Here is a 19,764-nt window from a genome sequence, read left to right as displayed (position 1 = left end):
CAACGTTCTCGAGTTTAATATCAAGATACTTGCAACATCTTCACAAATATGAAAAGAGGAGAAAAACAAGACTTCTGGCCCGAGTATTCATACGGGTTAAGAGCTTCAGATTAATTTCATATTTTAATCCTCCCCACTTTCATCTTTGCATAGTGTTGCACCCCGAGTCCTCCCTCAAGTCGTTGCAAACTATGCTGGTGTGGTGGAAGAGCAGAAGGCTACTTGCATGTCCGACGACCATGCTACCTAGTGAAAGTACAATCCGCGTAATTAGCAAATCCATTAGAAAACGTCCGTTCACCCATGCATTTACATCTACATCTATACTCAGTTTGCATGTACTTTTGGAATGCGCTGACCGCTTGCTTAACCGTCTGCTTTAATGACAGGTCACTTAGGGCTTCGCCATTGTATGCCCAAGTATTACGCCTTCTTTTGCTTCCAGAGCAGTTTCGGGGAGCTACACCTTCACCTATTCCGCCATCATCTTTGTGTCACTTTCGATTTCCCCTACCTCTCTATCTAAACACCCATCGCTAGGGAGGACACACTTGCTACATACTCCCTAATGTAATTACGATAATTGCTGGCATAAAACCACCTTTATGGTTCTTGTAGTTGTTTACAATTCGCGTTATTAATCAAGATCAAAAAGTCAAGAAGGCAAAAAACGAAATGTCTCTTGACCATTTTTTAACGATTATAAAATAGTATTCACTCGGTGTTGTGGGATACCCACGCAACCATGAGAAATTACAGATTTAAAAAGCAGTATTTTTTGCTCAGATACACTTCTATATTCACAAATCTAGCCTTGGGTGGTAGCTTTTCAAACCTTGTGTCGAAGTTCATAATCTAAGCCTCAGATGCAATTTTTGAATGCGTGACAACTTTCCACTTTGATAAGGTTATGCGAAAAACAATCCATATATCTTACTATCATCAAGCAATTGACGGTACAGATCTATATGAATGGAAATGGAGTTTGAAGTGGATATGCCGCACACAGTTTACCTTAAAAGTTGAAAGTATCGTAATACGATAAAGGTTTATCCCTCGGCACTAGTGAGGCGCCACTTTTGTACTTTGAATTAGCCCCCTTGTACCTCGCTGGGTGGGCTGGCCTTTTGAGCCATGCCAATAGCCCAGACACCTTCTCTGCGCTGAATATATATTCTGCCCGAGTATTTTGTCTTCTTTCGTCTTCAGGGAGTCCCGGAACGCTACAGTAGTGACCAAGGTTTACGTAAGTAATCTGATACCGCCGCTATAGATACAGAAAGAATGTAGTGTGCATAGTCTTATGGACTGGATAGAACTGTCAGAGCTAACGGTTTGCACAGATACTCACTAAAGGGAGAACTGTCCATAAGTCTTAGTAATTCTGCTATTTTACGGCGCTGCGAAAAACATGGGTGGAGGCTTCAAGCCTCAGAGACTATATTTTCGCCCTGTAATGTGACCCAAAGCCATTACTACTGCCTCTTACGGCTTTCAAGGCTGCCTCGAAGCCGTTTTAAAAATGTAACAAATTAAGGCGTATTGTTGCCTATTTTCAAACTGAAATAGTGACGATTGTCCTGGTTGTGTCTGGTAATGGATTGATTCTGCTTAGACAATTAACTAGGCGTGTAAAATGCCATATATAGGATATTTAGCTACCAAAATAAATGAGAAACGAAAAGTATAAGGGTGATGACTTAATTTAGCATGAGGGGAAATTTGACAAACCTGGTTATTTCGTACTTGAAGCAGATCCTTTACATGGCCAATGCGCTTTTGTTATTGAATCGGTTTAAAACTTTTGCGACATTATATGTAAAATTTTTAACTAAAATGAAAAGTACTTTAAATCATTTTGTATTAGTGCTATTTAAACTACACTTCAAGGTTAATGGCGAGGCGGTAAATCGAGCCATCCCGTCTGCCCTTTTCGCTTCAATAATTTAGTCATTTTTCCTACTCTCTCCGCAATCCAGACTTTTTACTCAGGCAGTATACGATGGAGGCTATTCTTCTTCGTCAGGGAGCTTATTGCGTGAATCGTTGTTTCCGGGGTTTCTTAAAAACATCCTGTGTTCGCTTCGCTGCAACAACTGCTACCGCAACTTTTAGCAAAACTAGAAGTGAAGGTCTTCGCATTGGTGTACCAAAGGAGATGTTCCCTAATGAAAAAAGGGTTTCTCTCACTCCTAATGTACGTTGCATACCTTTACTTATCCTACACACCTAATAATTTTGAAAGGCTGTAAAAACCCTAACAGGCAAAGGCTTTAGCCTGATTGTCCAAGCCGGAGCAGGAGTATCAGCACAATATCCTGACTCAGATTACGTGAAAGCCGGTGCAAAGCTAATTGAAAGTGGTGCAAAAGACCTCTACGCACAAAGCGATGTGGTTCTAAAAGTTCGTTCCCCTCTGATTGACAAAGAAGTGAACTTGCTCAACACGAACAGTACTCTTATTTCCATGGTTTATCCGGCGCAAAATAAGGTACTTTTTATCTGTTTTACAACTCTCTCTTCGTTATATTTACCTTTTTTCCTTCCCCCCTACATAGGAACTTGTTGATAAACTTGCGGAGCGAAAGATCACTTTACTGGCACTGGATTGTATTCCACGTATTAGCCGAGCTCAGGCCTTCGATGTACTTTCCAGTATGGCAAATATCGCTGGTTATAAGGCAGTTATTGAAGCTGCCTCGCATTACAGCAATTTTTTTGCTGGTAAATATGCGATTGAATGTTGTCCATAGCTTTTATTTGTCCTATTTTTCTATCACATAGGCACTCAATTTAAAGCGTAGTCCCTATGTTTCGGTTTCAGATGTCATGTGATTGCAAATTAACATCTATTTGAGGAGTAATCTTTTCCATAGTTTTTTCAATTCTAATGTACCGAAGGAACACTGAATTGCAATGCACTTTATTTATTGGGTAAAAGCATGAAGTAGTGTTATGCTTCCGGCCTTTTGATTGAAGAACTTCTTTTTTGACTGCTCTGCACTCTCAAAACTACTATTTTTGTTAAATGAAAACTTAGTTGATTTGTAATGTGAACATGCTTATTTCGATATCGCCGACGGGAAGCATCGAATTTGGAAAAAGGTTCTTCTTACTGAGATGTCGATTTTCAAGGACTCTGATTTCATGATAAGAGTTCTTTTTTATAGAAAGCTACCTACCCAAAATTCGAGCCACAATGGAAGAGCTGTGACTCTTTTGGCCTGATAATATGGACAAAAAATAAGTTGTGCTCGAGCCGGATTTGTGCAAGTGTCTTTAAGTTAACCCAGGTAAAGCCAACATATCCTAAATTCGTTGCTGAGGCCATAAAATATCAACAATGAAGAACTTTGATTACGGTCCAACTATATAGGCTTTGGGAATTGATTTACACTTAGCCATCCCTCTTCTCCAATACTTAGGACAAATAACTGCCGCTGGCCGTATTCCTCCCGCCAAAGTCCTGGTAGTTGGGGGTGGTGTGGCCGGTCTGTCCGCTGTGGCGACGGCGCGGGGTCTTGGTGCGACGGTGCGCGCTTTCGACACTCGCGAAGCAGTCCGCGAACAAGTGGAGTCCTTAGGTGCTGAATTCCTCACCATTCAATTCAAGGTAAGCCTTTGTAGAGCATCCCTCCTCTTCTACTCCCTACAGTGTCCAAGTTCTACAGGAGATACAAAATGCTTAAGCGTACATGGAATTCTGCTATAAATGCACATCAGTACTTGTGATCTGTTAACCTAAGGTACCTAGATATAGCTCCGAAAAATCAAGATGGTTACTGAAACTTGTGAAGACTTTAAAATTCGAGTAATGGAACAGGTAACTTAAAGAAGCGTTGTTCTCTTCAATGATCTCATTCCTCATTTGAACGTTGTCCTCTGCGCACGGTATGGTCACCCTTCCGTCCCGTTGGCGACTGCAGCGTAGTCGCGTTATGAACGAGTGTTACACCTCACCTGGCCACCAAGATGAGAAGTCGTTTGATTCCAGCGTCAGTAGTGTATCGCCTCTATATCTGGGTTTTTTCCTGCTCAAGACGTGCTGGTAGTCTAAAACAAATGCATTTTTATCCTACTCGTGATTCGCAGGAATAGTTGCCTAACAGTGGGACCCCTTACCAGAGCCTGGTTTAAAGTAGCCCTATAGAAACGGTATTCAGCATCCACTTTGTCCTGACACTTTTCTCTCACCATTCCTCTGCCCCCTATTCAGGTGATGGGCAATGTGGGGGCGACATTATCTCTTCGCTTACCCTCATACAGATGATGTTGGCAGCCCCACAATGGGTGTTTCCCAAGTTTGGGTTAGCTCGAGATGTTAGTTACCATAGTCCGGAGTCTCTGCGGATTCAGCTATTCATAGTGCGTATCTTTTCTGTGACAAGAAAAGTCTTCCAGATAGGAAAACCAGGATTTTCGCTCGCTTCAACCCACGGCGTCCGAGTTCTTTTTAGGGATGTTATAAGGATGAAACTTTATGACACCAGTGTCTTCGAGCAGTTAGCAGAAATAACGTGAACGGAACCTCTCGACACCCAAATGCGGAGGCCGAAGCCCGCACTGACTGAAGAGCCAGCTTACTTAAATGTATATTTATTCAAGCACTTATCCTCACGATTTAATCTCCTTTTCCTCCTTCCCCATCCACCCGGCAGGAGGCGGGAGAAGGTGGTGGTGGCTACGCAAAGGAGATGTCAAAGGAGTTCCTCGACGCAGAAATGGCACTTTTTGCAAAGCAAGCCAAGGAAGTGGATATTATCATCACCAGCGCTCTCATTCCTGGCAAGCCAGCACCCAAACTCATCACCAAGGTGAGCACATCATACACGTTTGTGCATGCACATCGCCGCGTGAGCGGTTCACCCATCTAGATCGCCCCTCCACAAACAGACCTGTGTTAGACAGCGAGTGTTTGTTTGTCACATACTACCCCATGCATCTCATGTGAGGAGACGATGAATTAAGGCGACATTAAATTAATACTTGCGCAGTGTGATTGGGGATGGAGCTGCCTGTCACAATGCATTATTCTAATTTCTCCCTGATTTATCCTTCAAAATATTTTGATAGAAAACCTTGTAATCAAAGATCACGCCAAAAATAATTATGTAAACTTGGGTAGATCTAAGCCCCATTTATTTTCTCTCCGTAAAAGTAGCCCTCTGTAGGCTTGTAACGGTCCCACATATGCTCATCAAACTCCACTGACCGTCAAATAGACTTTTTATTTAATATTCTTAACTCTTTTATCATATCAGACTTAACAATGAGAGCTGCATGGTGGAATTTTACGGCTTTAAATTTTGCGTCACCTATCTTTTCTACCAGCACTGAATGCTAGATGTACCTGAGCTAACATTCCCTACCGCATCATAGGCAAGCCTGATTTGCCCCCACCAGAAAGAGGTGAACCCACTGCCTCTACTTCTGTCCACTACTTATCATTGGAGTTTTTAAGTGGGAAACCCATCATATGATCAAAAAGGCGATTCTGTACCACCTTCCTCTCATTCCGAACCCACACGGCATGATACAAGTCCAGTGTGTTTGCTTTACAAATCGAGGCGAACACGATTTCAGAGCAGCGGTAACTTCTCATTCACTTTGTGCAGCATTTGTAGAAGGTGCAGGAGCATAACCTACCAACCAGAAGTAATTCGAAAACTGTGGCTCAGCGTCACATCCATCGAGATCCTTTATTCTTAATCGAAACAAGGGGTTACGTGTCACCATTGATTAACCTCGTTCGAAGCTTCATTGATGCCTAACTTGAGTGACAAAACAGTTTGTTTGGGAAGTCGTGGCAGAAGGTCCAGCAAATGAGCGCCAGATACCATGCAGTAAGCCTAAAAGACTCGATTTGCTCTTCACTCTCCGCTATTTGAAAAGGACTGTTAGCTGACTGACTTGGGATGAGAAGTGGCTTTCGCATTTCAGCGTTGGCTGCGCCAACGATCATGACATTAATCCTCTCCAAGCCATCTACCTCGTGCATCTGACACACCCATTGCTTCAGTCCCAGAAAGCCTCACCGTCTCCAACTTCACATGATCACATGCGGAGTGCAACAAACAGACAAAAACAATGAACGCGAGATAGATACACACAAAGGGTAAAGGCCAAGTTGCCTGCCTTTAGAGAAGAAATGTTTTATGTGAGTGGGGCTGAGAAGCCTGTGTGTCGTTAGGAAGGGAGGTAAATTTTTAACAGGTGAAGTGCTTTAAGGTACCAGTCAGTCATCAACAAATGTCAAGTTTGCCCTTCAATGAGACAGCCCGAAATTCCTTACAAATAAATATTGCTTAAAACCGTCCCTCTCTATGAACTATGGTAAGAAATTTAGTAGTATTAAGGTTGAATACTTTTTTAATGCGTCTTTTGATGATAAAAGGATACACCTGCAGCACACTATGGTGGTCTGTTGACAGAAATGATATGAGCGGCAAAACGCAAAGGAATACAACACCATCGAAAGGGGAATTGAAACCACTGGTGATTAGAGAGTCAGTGTAGTTAAATTGATGATTAAAACAAGGCATCGTCCTCGGTGCTCCCTGGGGTCACTATTTCTGGATTGGCAGTTTGCAAAGTATTCAGGTGTCAGGAGCAAAGACCATACGCTGCTTTCCCACACATTTGCCCCTCACGTCAATTAAATATTTTGTTGGATCCAGAGCTGATTCCTCTACGCGAATCGCATCGCGAGTGATCAAGGATGAACAATTCTTTACAACGACTGCTTTTTGTGTTTTTCAAATTGTTCAATTTCGTCATCTAAGGTTGGCATTTGATTTTGGCATCCAGCCAAAGAAGCTAGATTTTCTTGTTCAGTCGGACCACGTTCGTTTACTACTGCTACCAGTGTGGCGCCTGAGCCCCATCTGTCTCGAGAGCAATTTCTTGATATAATTAATAGAATTTTGTGGGTTGTTAACGTATATAACATGGTGAATGGAAAACTAAAATCACTTGAAAAAATTGTTACATTATACCTCCATTTCAAGCTGCGCAAGGATTAGTGGTTGAAGAACCGTTTGACGTAATTACTTGTCCACTTGAAACAAATTGACAAGGATTGGAAGCTGGCCGAGAAGGATCGAGAGGCTGTGATCTGTTACATTTCAAATTACTCGAACAATGCGTGTTCATGCGGTTTCGGTTTGTCCAAAAGTGAGCTGATGTCGTGTCAAATGGACAATAAGGAACAGAAAGTTGAGGTATTTTAGGGTTCATCTCTAAGTGTTATAGGATCTTTTTACAGGCAATTGGCTCTCGAACACCTTCCTCGTTTCGATCCGAGAAATGACTGAGCTTGTGGTCAAAAAGGTCCCAAATCCCACGGGGCTTATAGAAAAGCTTCCCTATGACTACTACTGTGATGACAGACGATGGAAGATTAAGCATTGCCATAGTTGGTCCGGTTCATTAGAGTGCTTGCTTTTGCAGTTGTGTAACATTGAGGTAAAGATAGTTAGGAAATGAATTATATGCACTTTCGTCGTCCGCTTTTGGCGTTCGGGTTGCCCATGAATGGATTGAAGCTTTCGAAGATGAGTGGAGATTCCCATGGACATCCAGCAACCAGGTCCACTACGAAGATAGAAAATAACGCAGAACTAAGTACCGAAGGTGAATATTTAAAACCATGAGTCGATGGCGGAGAACCGTTCTAGTTAAACTGTGATTTCGAAGTTTACACGAATAAAAAGGGACACCATCGTGGGATGCTAAACGCGATAGTAAGTAGAAAGCAAGCTTTTTGCCCTCTGATGGTCAGCTTACATGCTGTGGACCAATGCAAACTGCCTTAGTTAGGATGGCCAGCAATGGTGGTAGTGCAGTAGCATGAGGTACTGAACGAAGCATAAAATCTGCGGATATAGGCAAGAGATTTCAAGCCCACGGGACAAACTTATTGAAGATGACTGTACGCCAGTGGCAATCTCGTTCATAGCGGTTCCCAGTCTACCACCGCAGTGGTCAGTCCTGTGAACACTCAGCCAGGGCGTGGAACGTCTCATCAAGGCAATAACCTGTAGTGGAACCGGACGAATCTTTCCATATATTATTTGAACGCTTGAGCAATTGTACTTTGCACCACTACTTCCGTGAGTCCAAAAGTTTCGATTTACCCCGAAAAACTCCCGTAATTGGAATAGACATTTCTAACGTCACTTATGGAAGTAAGTGCTTACAGTTTTATGCTACTTCGCTTCCATGATCGAAAGATGTCAGCTGAACAATTTTCGTGATTGCACAAGCAGACCAAAGGGGAAAATTTTTCCCCTGTTTAGATCGGCAAATTTACTTCAGATGTCAGGGAGGCTGCTCTTTCAAATTGGTGGATTTCTCCTCTAAAAGTGCCCAAACCACGAACCACGTTGGGGATACTGAGGTGAAGTTTAAACCTTCATGAGGGGACATGAACTTTATCCACAAAAGTCCCCCGCATGATTCATTCATTAGCCTGGTTGACCCTCCATGGCAAGTAAACATTCTCGCTCATAGGTTTCCACTTTGGATTCTAGCATCCTCATTGGAACTTTAAACGCTTTAATAACCTCCCGGTCATTAATGAATCACGGGAGGGGCGCTTGCTTTGGATCCACCCAAAAGTTCCACTTGTGTTGTAGCCTGAACTGCGAAATGACTTTTAAGTTCCAACTTAGCATCTTCGATGTTAGAAAATAAAACCGCTGTCAAGCCTTCCTTGAGGTTGCAATAAGGCCTGCCAACGGTCTGCTGTACGTGTACGGAAGAGCAGGATTGGGAGCGGGCGCTATAGGCACATCTGGAAGACCATGCCTCGCGATGAAAATCCAAGTTGTGGGGACTGAAGAGCCCGCACAGTTTAATCGACCACTAAAACAAGACTAAGCCACAACAAAATAAAACGTTAAACGGCTTTTTTCCGCTTCACGATAAATACGTTTCGAAGCAGTGCACCAAAATTGGTATCTTGTATTCAGCGGAGATGTTGAAAACGATCTAAACTTAAAACGTTGAACAATAACTAATTTTGGAGGTTATTTATGTAAGATAATCAGATAAACTGGAGGGGGTTCTGTTATGGTAAATAGATGGTGAAAAAGGAGAAAGCCTCTTGTCAAAATAAATTCCCTTAAAATTGGTAATTCTCTGCCCAAGAGTCACAAGCTAGTTGCCAATTCCAGTCTCGTAAGACGTTTTGTCTCAAAGGACAAATAAACTATTTGCATGCCCCATCCCTCTTTATTCTTATCTCACTTCCATTTTCCACCTTTCCGCTGACTATTTGACAGGTCACTTGATAAGAAAACGTAATCTTCATTGCGTGGAGCAATATCATCAAAGAAATGAAGAGGAGCATTTCCATTCCCCCCTCCCTCCTTTCCTTCCATCCTAACTAACGTGCGATTGAAGGTCTTCTCACGGGTAAGTTCAGCTCTCTTCCGACAAGAATAAGAGTAGGACATTCTTTCAACCGGTCGACGAGTGAAGTGAAGAACAAATTGATGATCTTTTAAGCTTTTTCCCATCTATAAGTTCACGGTGTATGGGTGAAAATCATTTGCTTACCTCCCACCACGACTTACCCAGTTGATGCAGGCGTAAACGAACCAGCCGGAAGGTTGGTGGTTCATAAATCCTCATGCTCACAACGTGAGTATCTCCTTGATCGGAATACATCGTCACCGTTTCTTGGGGACATGTTGCCCACGTACTTTATACATTCTATATGGAGTTTTTTAGTTTTAAAAGCTGACAGTCAGGCAATTTCAACGAATTTGACCTACACTACATGAAAGGTCAAGGTACCTGGACCATGGAAGAGTACACAATTGGGTGCGCCCTACTGATATGCTCATGCCGACCTATCTATGCTTTACAAAGTACACGCATATAACATCGTGTATACTTCGTATAACCTTACAGGTTGTAAAAAAGTTGTTACAGGGAGTTATACCAAATTTCGTGCGAATATATTCGGTCAATTGATAATTTCCTCTACCAGCCTCCTCGCTCATTTCTCAGTTGGATCATGGGCAGCAAAATGATTACTCAATTTCGTGTATTGAATCAGAATAAATCTTTGAAAAACTTGTGCCAACTTCCCAATCTGGATGCATTTTCTAAAAGAAACTAAACTGCACTAAGCTCAGTCAAATCTGTCTTCATTTTTCTTCAGAAATAACCTTGACCCATTCCTAACTCGATTGTTTTGAGCTATGCTGGGAATGGGTTAAACTTGCAACAAATGTTGAAACAATCACGAGTTTTCAGTTCTAACTTGGGTTGAAAGGGCATCATTTTGTTATTAAAGCGACGACTTCAGAGAAGTTGATTGCAAAAATGGCTGCCAAAATGTCTTTACGCCTTCACTACCAAGCCCTCGGAGGAGAAATGATAACACTAAACTAACAAAAATGCTGTTAAAAATCGGAAAAAAAATGCGCCTCACATATACGTGACAATGCTAACAAATTCTCATCAAGTTTTATTACTGAAAAACGTGTCTTTTTTCCGAAAAGACAAGAGTGTAAAAAAACCGGAAGCAGATATACACTTTAAATTGTTATAGACTATTCATCAACAAGATTTGAGATGGACCTAGACCTCCAAGTATGCTGAGTAGGGTCTAAAAGTGGTATTTTGTAATCGAGATTGTGATTCTTAATCCTAAGTAATGCATATCAAAGCAGGCTGAAATGACAACTCATAAGTGGAACCATCTAAATTGCAAGCACACGAGTGACCGTCAGCATATTTCCAATTTTGTGTTTGGTGGGTTGCGATTGGTCAAGGTGAAGGACGCTGTGTGACTGATTTTGTTTATTAAAGCACCTGCCCTTGCTATCTGGCATAAATGTACATCCAAGGATGAAGACAGCTGTAGAGCTTGAACACGATCTCGCCCGAGGAAAAACACTGGCATATGGTGGGTGTTGTGAGAAAGCGCATAAATTTTCCCTCAACAAATGCTTTCAGTATGCAGCAAAACTTCATTGTCTATGAATGGTTAGGAAATTTCGAAGACGGTTGTCTTGATGTGACGCATGCAGTCTTCTCCAGACGCCTAGTCGATTTGGGGTGGAATTAAAACTAAAATCTTAGATGAATATGTTGCTTGAAAGGAGAAATAGGGTCCCTCATCCTCACGCGATCTGATTCACTGCAAGGGGAGAATGAGCCTGCCATGTGCTTGGTTAAACTTTGGTAAGCGTTATCTCACTGAAGTAAGATGGGCTGTGAAACCCATAGGTAAGTGGCCACAAAGGAGACATGTTTGCTAACATGCACCGAAACCAAAAGTTGGCCCAACTTTTTATGGTAGACACTAGTGGCAATGCATGGGGTGATTAACGTAGCTTCTTGTAAACAAAAACATGAAATCTGAGGACATTTGTATCTGCAGAAGACTTCAAGCACGGTTTGACAGTGGTTGGACGCTTATCCGTTCAGCCGTACGACAGCTGATTGAATGAAGTAAACGGTTTGAAGAAAACCGGATATTTGTCAGCGATAGTCTTGGTTGTGGTGGTTCCCAGCCTATGGTATGGGAGTCACTTCTGCGAATAACCGGATAATCTTTCTGTACTATCGGTGAATACAATCATTTCTGAACATCAAAATATGCAAATCTCGATAGGCTAGTGGACTCTGAGCACCAAGATCGAGTTAAAGTTGCTCGACTGCACTTTCTGCCAAAATGATTGTACAGATGCAGTGGTAGTAGCGAACGGCTGCAATTTCCAACCCATGAAGTTTGTTTTTTCCCTTCTACTGGAAACGCTAATGTCCCATCTTTACCTAATATAATTAAAGCACCCTTTTAGGTCCAAACAAACAGAGATCCCATTTAATAATTTCGATGACACTTTTTCCTGGAAAAAATAGGAAATGTGCCTTTCTAAACTGTCTGCAGATTCCATTGCTACCGTCTATTGTTAAGACTAAATAGGGCTAATACTTCCCCTTAAAAGCTCTCACGACTCGCACTCCCCTTCATAGAGGCGATCATATAGACACACACGGGTACGAAGATCTGATTTTGAGCAAATTATGGATATAGGCGATGGTAGATTCGATGCGACCGGGTGCGGTGATCGTGGATTTGGCCGCGGAGGCGGGTGGCAACGTGGAGACCACACGGCCCGGGGAGATGTACGTGGGCGGAGCGAATCGGGTGGTACACATCGGCTACACTGACTTCGCCTCTCGCCTTGCTGGGCAGGCGTCAGCCCTCTTCGCCAATAACCTCACCAACTTCCTCGTTGCCATGATGCCAAAGGACAAGGGTGCGTGCTTTCCATCATGCAATTTCCTTATTCCTTTATTTCCTCCCACGACATTTGTGTGCCAAATTAGAGGCTGAGGTAGCTACTGACATAGCCGAGGTAATGAATGGGAGCAAATCTTTGCTGTAGCTGAGAACGTGCCCGTTCATTTCTTTTCCAATTTTATTCTCCACATGTTCACATGTGTCTCGCAGTAGATGGTACCTGCTGCGAAGTTCTTGGGAATGGTTGAAGGAATGAGGTTTTAATTCCCTAATACCCAATTCCTGCTGATGTCACTCTGCTTTCGTATCAGTTGTTCTGCTTCCTTGTCCACGCGAATGAACCACCAGGCCATAGCATTGGGCTCAAATTCAGGGTGATGCAAGCTGGAGAGTTGTCCTTTTCTAGGTACTTAGGATTCTGTCCCCTTCTCTTTCACTTGTTAACAATTCTACAGACTCTTTTGTTAAATATTCTTTACCTTTAGTCAAAGAAGGGCAGAGTGGCATTTAAGGTAATTCTAAAGCTAATTTAGAGAAGGTGGTCTCCTTCTTCCGGCCAATTCACTGTCATCTCTGTTCTTTTAAACCTTCATTGAATCCTCTGTTGAATCTTCTCTACCACCCATTTCTCCTTTTTATCGCCTAAAAAAATGAAGCAATGTTTGTCAAAAGTGATAAATTTTTAAAAAACTTAAAGAAAATCATCTAGTTTTTAAATCTCAACATTCTTATTTCCTTTCTCTTCAACCTTTGGTGGTTCTTCATATTGTTTTTTTCGCCAGTGATATTAGGTAATAACCATGGAATTTTCCAAGATGATGTTGAGAGAGAGGAAGAGCACCTCATCTGTCACTGCGTACTTTGATAATTTTCATACTGTTTTCTGCTAGTGCAGCCCTGCTTACAGCCGTGCTACTGCACCTCAGTCTATGAAAACTAGGCGACATGCGACAGCACTTCTAAGAATGTTAGAGACATTTAGGGATAAGTTCTTTTCGCCTCTAGAGGCTCTCAATTAATTTTTTTGAGCTGATTACAGACGAAAGAGACATTACTTAGAAACCTTACCAGTCTCCATTCTCGACGAAACTATCCCTTGCTCAATTGTTCGTACTACTGTTGGCCCTATGATTGCCGACATCAGTTGAGCGCCTTTGACGTGTCCTGGACCTAATCAAGATCGCTGAGGCAAAGTCTACAAAAAAATTTTTCACCACTCTACTATCGTAACTTTGAAATACATGGCAGGGTGCAACTAGTTGTTAGGATTAAATAAGAAACCTATGTAGCATTTGTGGCACCGGATATGGAAAAAAGTCTGGACGTTAGTGGTGAATAAGTTACAAGAGGCAAAGAGGAGGAGTTCTTATTTTCTCACCCTTTCTGACAGTTTTTCATCTCTTCACGGTCTCGTGTTTTGTAACAACGAGCAGCATTCTCTGCGTATTGAATGGTGACATCTATCATGGCAACTGATGAAATAGTGTGGATTAACCATCTGCACCAGCATTCTTCGGACTCTCGCTTGATGTTTATAAGAAGATCAAAGAGTTCGTGCCATTTTCGCCGATGAGTTCTTGTAACTCGTATGGACTTGGTTATATGCATGTGTTTTGAAGCATAGGTAGATAGGCATCAGTCTATCCGTGTGGTATTCGTTATTGTGCTGTGCCACAATCCTCTCCTTTTAAACCCTTATGACGAAATGTCATTCAAACCCGATTGACGTTGGTTGGTGACTTCAGCAGAAAATCCCCACCTTTACATGTCAGAAACAACTTTCGTGGATGTCTGAATTAAGTTATAAAAAGATTATTTTAAACGTGCATTAACTGAGAAACCTGTGGTAGAAGCTCACCAAAAAGGGGTCAACTGTCATGCAGAGAGGCTCAAAGATTCGATTTACTCTTCACTGCTCATACACACGCTATAAAAAGGCCATGAAAAATGGTTTTGTTACTGCAACGCTAGGTAGGCCAGCGGCCACATCACTGGTTGTTCTGCAAACCATTCACTAAAGGATCTTCTTCACGCACTACCGCATCCCCATAAAATTATACCCGGTTTTGCCTGTGTGGTAGAGTGGAGATGAAATCGTTCACTGTGTGTGTTACACTTTTTGAAGATGGAACAAAGATAGACGAAATTTCTTTGCTCAAGGCTATGCGGTACAACTCCAGAGTGTCCAAACAAAACTTATCCTTCAGATGCAGCCAAGGCAGTTAGGAATGGCGAATCAAGGAGAACTTTTTCGCCTTATTTGTACAAGCTGATGCAACATCTCCTACTTTATATCACAAAACTGACCCGCAGAGAGGACCTCATATTAAATTGGGGAGAGATACTCCCTCATTCTGGTCCACCATATTCCTCTGAAGATATTTTTCCAGGCGGCGCTGTAGAATTCGAGTTTGCTAGATTCAGGTGTGTTGCTTCTATAGACGGAGAGTCCCACGAAAATGAATTTCCCAGCTGGACTGCCTTTAGCACTTTGGATTGTAGTAGTGATTATTTTAAGAAGTTTGGCTTTAAAAATCCTTCTAAATTACTTGGTTACATCAGGCGATATGGGTGCTTCAGTTACACCTGTTCAACTTTCCAGTCCCCAAAAAAGCTCTAAGTAAATTTGAACATTTTTCGATATAAAGTATCACACGTAATGCAATGGTTTTTTTAGTTTTCAAATTATTTTGGAGAAATATTGCTGGAAGTAGCAAGAAAGGGTGTCTTTGTAGCGCCCTCAGTCTTTCCGGAAGTCGAAAAAGTCAGCACTAGCGGAGAAAATGTATCACTGAGAGGCTGTCGCCGTGACCCAGAGGCCATGTCGGCAAGTGGAAGAACAATGACGGCGGCTTAAGTAACCACCTAATCGAGACGCATGCTTAAACAAACAATCGGATTGTTACTAGAACTCTTTCTCCTGTTAAGCGTCGTCCTCGGCGCTCCCCTTGATCAACTTCCTGCTTTGACTATCACAACGTAGTCGGTGTTGTAAGAAAGAAAGCACCCACGAACTATTTGCACTAGCCATTGAATTTGCCTGCAATTCAGAAGATAAGTGATCACAACGTCACTGATGCCTCTTGGCAACTTCACTGGATCTGGAAGCTGTAGTGGGGAAGGAGGAGATGTGATGGTCATCCCGCATGCCCATCGCCAGTCATAAGAATAACTGACCTAAAGTCAGTCGTATAACAAAGGACGGTATTTAAATGGTCTCTTGGGAATGGGATTTCATGCCTATTCCTCGTTTCTGCTCAATTCCATATCTTAATTCTCTCCAGATGGTAGTGTTCACCTTGTTGACATCCTTATATGGGTACCGTAGGCAGCTCCATAAGAAACATTCCAGATCGTTCGCAGCTAGTGTCGCTTCACTTGTTTTTGGCTTTCCTGCAGAACACGGGACCGAGTTTGTTCCCGAAGATAGACGTCATTTCGAGCCTTTCCGTTAGGGGTTGTCACCGATTCTCTCATCTGCAGCAAATGCTCCTAATCTGTCACATTTTGGTTTAGCATTCAGTAATAGAAATCAGGGTGGTTGTTCCATGGGATTGGATTTGCTTTCCGCCACTGCCAATTTGGCGTCCTGAGTCTTTCCTAAAGGCGAAAGAAGTCATCATTACTGGGACGGAACAGGAGGGCTGGGTGGCTACTGGCACGACCCGGAGGCCGTACTGACGAGGGTGATTACAGTGATGGAGCTCTAGGTGTCCACATAATCCAAATGAAGAGTTGAACAGAAGTTCGAAGTATTACAGTCTCTGTGATTATGTACAAATTAATGTAGATACCCCAGGAACTTTAGTACGTTCCATGTAATTACACTTACAATTCTTACCGTTTTTCGGATCGTCACTTTATTTTCATAAGTGAGATACAATTAGGTGGCATTCATAAAAACCTTGCCATTAGTCAAGACTTTTAGACACTCTTTTTCAAGTGGCACAAATTCTGATTGCATTTCTCATCGGTGGTGATTCTTCTCTGTCTACAGGAGCTCATTTTACCAGCCACATTGCATTTCTGTCCACAATAATGCAAAGACATTCAGGTCTTCAAAAAAAACTTTAAGGGAATCAATGACAGTTCTTCTTACGCTTCAAGGACCTACTCCGTTTTGTTCCTTCCTTTTTACTATTCATTACTTATTCTGCTTCAAATGTCGCTTCTTCCACTACCATCTCACCCTCCAGTCCACCAAAATAGGACTATAACTGCGAGTAGGTATAAGGCGTCTGAAGAAGTCAAAGGGGAATATTCTAGCCAGTCATCAGCGCTCTACTGCTTTAGACAATTACCTGCCTGCTTACTTGATCTCTGCTTCTGTGCCAGCTCTTCTATACTTCAGAGTGAGAAAGTCAGGTGGTAATTGGTGTCAGCTAGGAAAGTTTACAGGAGGACAAGAGAAAGTGATGTAGTTTCGATGCGCATAAGTCCTCACCCTTCCTGTTATTCCGCTTTTCCTGACACGTTTTGGTATTTTTGACTCTCTCAAACACTAGGTGTTCCGGCTTGTGAAAGGGCGGCCATGCAGAATAACTAATAGCAATTTCTACTAGTCCCTTTTGCTTTTATTCTACATATTCTGCTACCTCTCTTATCATAATTTCTTTTTCTTAGTTAAGAATGTCCACTTGTTAAACATTATGCATGTCTAATAAGCTAACTTTTGACATAGACCAAAGAGATGGAACCAGTTGTTTTGAATCATCGAAATCGGCGTCTTTTCAGGTGTTTATCATCATTGTGAGACAATCATCTCAGTTGATTGATAGACTGGAAATGACCATGAGGCAGAGACTTAGTGTCCCTCGTGAATACATTGTTTTGTAGCGCCTTGAATCCTTCCTGAGGACGAGTGAAGTCATAGTACTAGGGCAGGGTGCATATTACTGACGTACAGAAGGGCTGGCTCGGAGGCCATTCCGCCCAGCAGAAGTATAATCACGACGCCTTAAAGCGGCCAGGAAACCCAAATGAAGGGTTAAATAGGCAAAGTATTGCAGTTTTACTGTAGCTACAAGCAATGATTAGCCAATTTTAGCACCAAAATTTATCCGGCCACTTGGAAGCACTCAGAGGTGGATTGGAACTGAAGCTACGTCCTCTTTTAATCCATCTTGACTTTACATGATTTTGAATGACAATTCAGTTTTCCTGTTGTTCCAGCTTAAAATGGACTTGAGAGTATTAAAATGGGGCAGAATATCACAGCTGACACCTGCATTTTCTTGATAGCTCATGCTTGAACAGATAAACTACGTGGATGGATGACACATGGGGATTTGGTCATTTGGAGTGATTTTATTTCATTTTTCACCGACTAAGTCCCCTCAATATTACGAAAGTAGCGGTGAATCCTTTTTTGTTACTTCCTCCCAAAGGATTATTCAAGTGTCAGACTTATTGATCTCGGCTCAGTCTGTCATTTTGACCACCATCTTGATGATGGCAAGATTAAATTACGATGGCAATGTTCATAATAAATAAGAAAATATTTTACATAATCTCGATCAAATTTGATTCCAATCCCCTCTTTCAGTTTCCAATTTCTACCTGGTTTGGACTTCTATATAAAAAATTTCATTCCTTTTTCACTTTTGTGAAAATTATCCCTAAGAAAAAACGCAACCTTAAATAGAGGGTCTTGGCAGCCGCACCTTTCACTATCCAGATTCTTTCATGTTCTATTTCGATATTAATGGCTGTCAGTGACTCTGATCAGTCTAGTGGCTGCTCTGAAACGAAAAAAAGCAACCACTCATCTGCTCCAATGTCTTAGACTGTACCATTCTGTTGGCAACACAATGTGGTTAAGTCGGTTTCCTCAGAACCAGGCAAAGTGCACCTGTCACACATTTGTGTCGCAAGGCACAGGCAAGAAGATCGGACTTAAAATAGTTTCCTGACCCGCACAAAGTATGCATGGTTGAAGCTATTACCTGAGACAAGTTCTAGATTTGGTAGGGAGCCTCATTGCATAATACAAAGAAGTTCGGGATTTGCAAATTGAGAGATGGTTCCCTTGATTTCGCGTACCGACTTTTGATAACTGTAGGAAAAAGAGGTATTTTTCATATTGACGAAGTGCCAACTGCTGTAAACAATATAGTTGCTTGGATATTCCCTCATTCGTCCAACGGGATTGAGCCAATCGCTTTATAGCCTAGACGGAGTGGTAAAGCCTATGCACTGCAGCCTCCAGTAGTGTAGGCATTTCCTTGCTTCACCACCACTTGGGAAAGTGATTCATCTTTTTGAACCTCTGGTGGTATTTAAGGCAGGAACCATCGGCAACCTTGATGCAACCACCATGTGGGCTTCTAGGGCGCGTGCCTTGCCATTTTAGCTTGACTTGTGTGATTGAGCTTTTTACGAAGGACAGTGTGACTGATGCGAGTGGCATTTATGTCAAAATTGAACTTGTAATTTACGTGCATAAAGGGGCATGCTACTTCGGCGGCTCTATATATTGTAGCAAGTCGTAAAGCCGTCCTATCTACCTCGATGAGAGGTGAAGACACCCTGCTCAAGATCCATAAGAGCACTTGTGCTTCGTGGAAAATCAGTCCCAAGATTTACATCCCAAGCCAATTCTGAGTACTTGAGGAACCCTGTTTTGCCCATAATTTCTACCTCCAATGTTATGCCCGTGCCTTCAACTGAATGCAGTCTGCCAATGTTTCTCGTGATGCTAACTTTCTGATAAAAGTGTGAGAAAGGCATGAGGTTCGCTACTGACCTATCTGAGCCCGAATCTAAGAGGAATTCCCATGGATATCCTTCTAGTTCCCCCAATACTTGTAGAAAAAGTTGAGTGGCAAGGTGATGTCAAAAAGAACCCACTTAGAACCGCTGAGGAATGTGGTCATCCTCAGTTTCATAGTTTATTAGTATATCAGTTTCAACAGATATCTTTTGAAATGGAGTGAATTCGAAATAGGAGGAATATGGTAGAGAGCACAATTGAAGGGCACGGTAATGATAAAATGAAACCCACCGATCTGTGCTTTACTATGCGTGTATGTAAACAATGGCATGTTCCAAACAAGTCCTCTTCGCATTACAGGGAGTAGTTGCAGCGAGCTATAACACTTTTTGGTCGCCTGACACTAGTAGACGGCACTACATCGTGGTATAGTCTGAGTACCATTAAACGAGGTGCCAGATGCTAGCGGCATGATAAGATTATGGAACTTTCAGTAGTAAGGTAGTCATTTTGAAAAGCGGTGTCTGCTCGCCACGACCACGATTGTGGTGTCTCTCAACAGGACAGTCATTCCTCGTAGTATTCAGTCAACGCGTTAACTGCCTGAGTGATACACAACCTATAGTCAGAAAATTGCACCAGAGACGAATCATCCCATAGAAACTAGTAAATAAAAACAATCATTCGTGGAACTGTAAATTTTTGTGTAGTATATTTCGAGTACCAAATGTTATTGAAACATTCCAGCTACTAATCAAGGGCTGGAATAAGTCCATAGATTCAATGA

At 42.2% G+C, this 19,764-nt stretch overlaps 3 protein-coding genes across 3 annotated transcripts; 2 read left to right on the top strand and 1 right to left on the bottom strand. All coding sequences in view use genetic code 11, as the record gives it.

Annotated features, from left to right (window-relative positions):
• Positions 1-2,002: 2,002 nt before the first annotated feature.
• On the top strand, positions 2,003-4,874 carry EGR_07353 (NAD(P) transhydrogenase subunit alpha; the record flags this gene model as incomplete). The annotated part of the gene is made up of 5 exons (XM_024496602.1): positions 2,003-2,197; positions 2,246-2,491; positions 2,559-2,724; positions 3,426-3,613; positions 4,659-4,874. 5 exons carry the CDS (start codon positions 2,003-2,005, stop codon positions 4,872-4,874), a joined length of 1,011 nt encoding a protein of 336 aa, XP_024348981.1.
• A 7,184-nt stretch (positions 4,875-12,058) lies between these two features.
• On the top strand, positions 12,059-13,205 carry EGR_07352 (NAD(P) transhydrogenase; the record flags this gene model as incomplete). The annotated part of the gene is made up of 2 exons (XM_024496601.1): positions 12,059-12,281; positions 13,156-13,205. The coding sequence occupies 2 exons, from the start codon at positions 12,059-12,061 to the stop codon at positions 13,203-13,205; spliced, it is 273 nt and encodes a 90-aa protein (XP_024348980.1).
• A 4,488-nt stretch (positions 13,206-17,693) lies between these two features.
• Positions 17,694-18,400, bottom strand: EGR_07351 (hypothetical protein; the record flags this gene model as incomplete). The annotated part of the gene is made up of 2 exons (XM_024496600.1): positions 17,694-17,837; positions 18,308-18,400. The coding sequence occupies 2 exons, from the start codon at positions 18,398-18,400 to the stop codon at positions 17,694-17,696; spliced, it is 237 nt and encodes a 78-aa protein (XP_024348979.1).
• Between the last annotated feature and the right edge of the window lie 1,364 nt (positions 18,401-19,764).

The sequence above is a fragment of the Echinococcus granulosus genome, assembly GCF_000524195.1.
Source record: "Echinococcus granulosus chromosome Unknown EG_S00075, whole genome shotgun sequence".
NCBI classification, from domain to species: Eukaryota; Metazoa; Platyhelminthes; class Cestoda; order Cyclophyllidea; family Taeniidae; genus Echinococcus; species Echinococcus granulosus.
The sequence above is the reverse complement of the archived record's forward strand: the minus strand, read 5'-3'. Positions and strand labels throughout refer to the sequence as shown.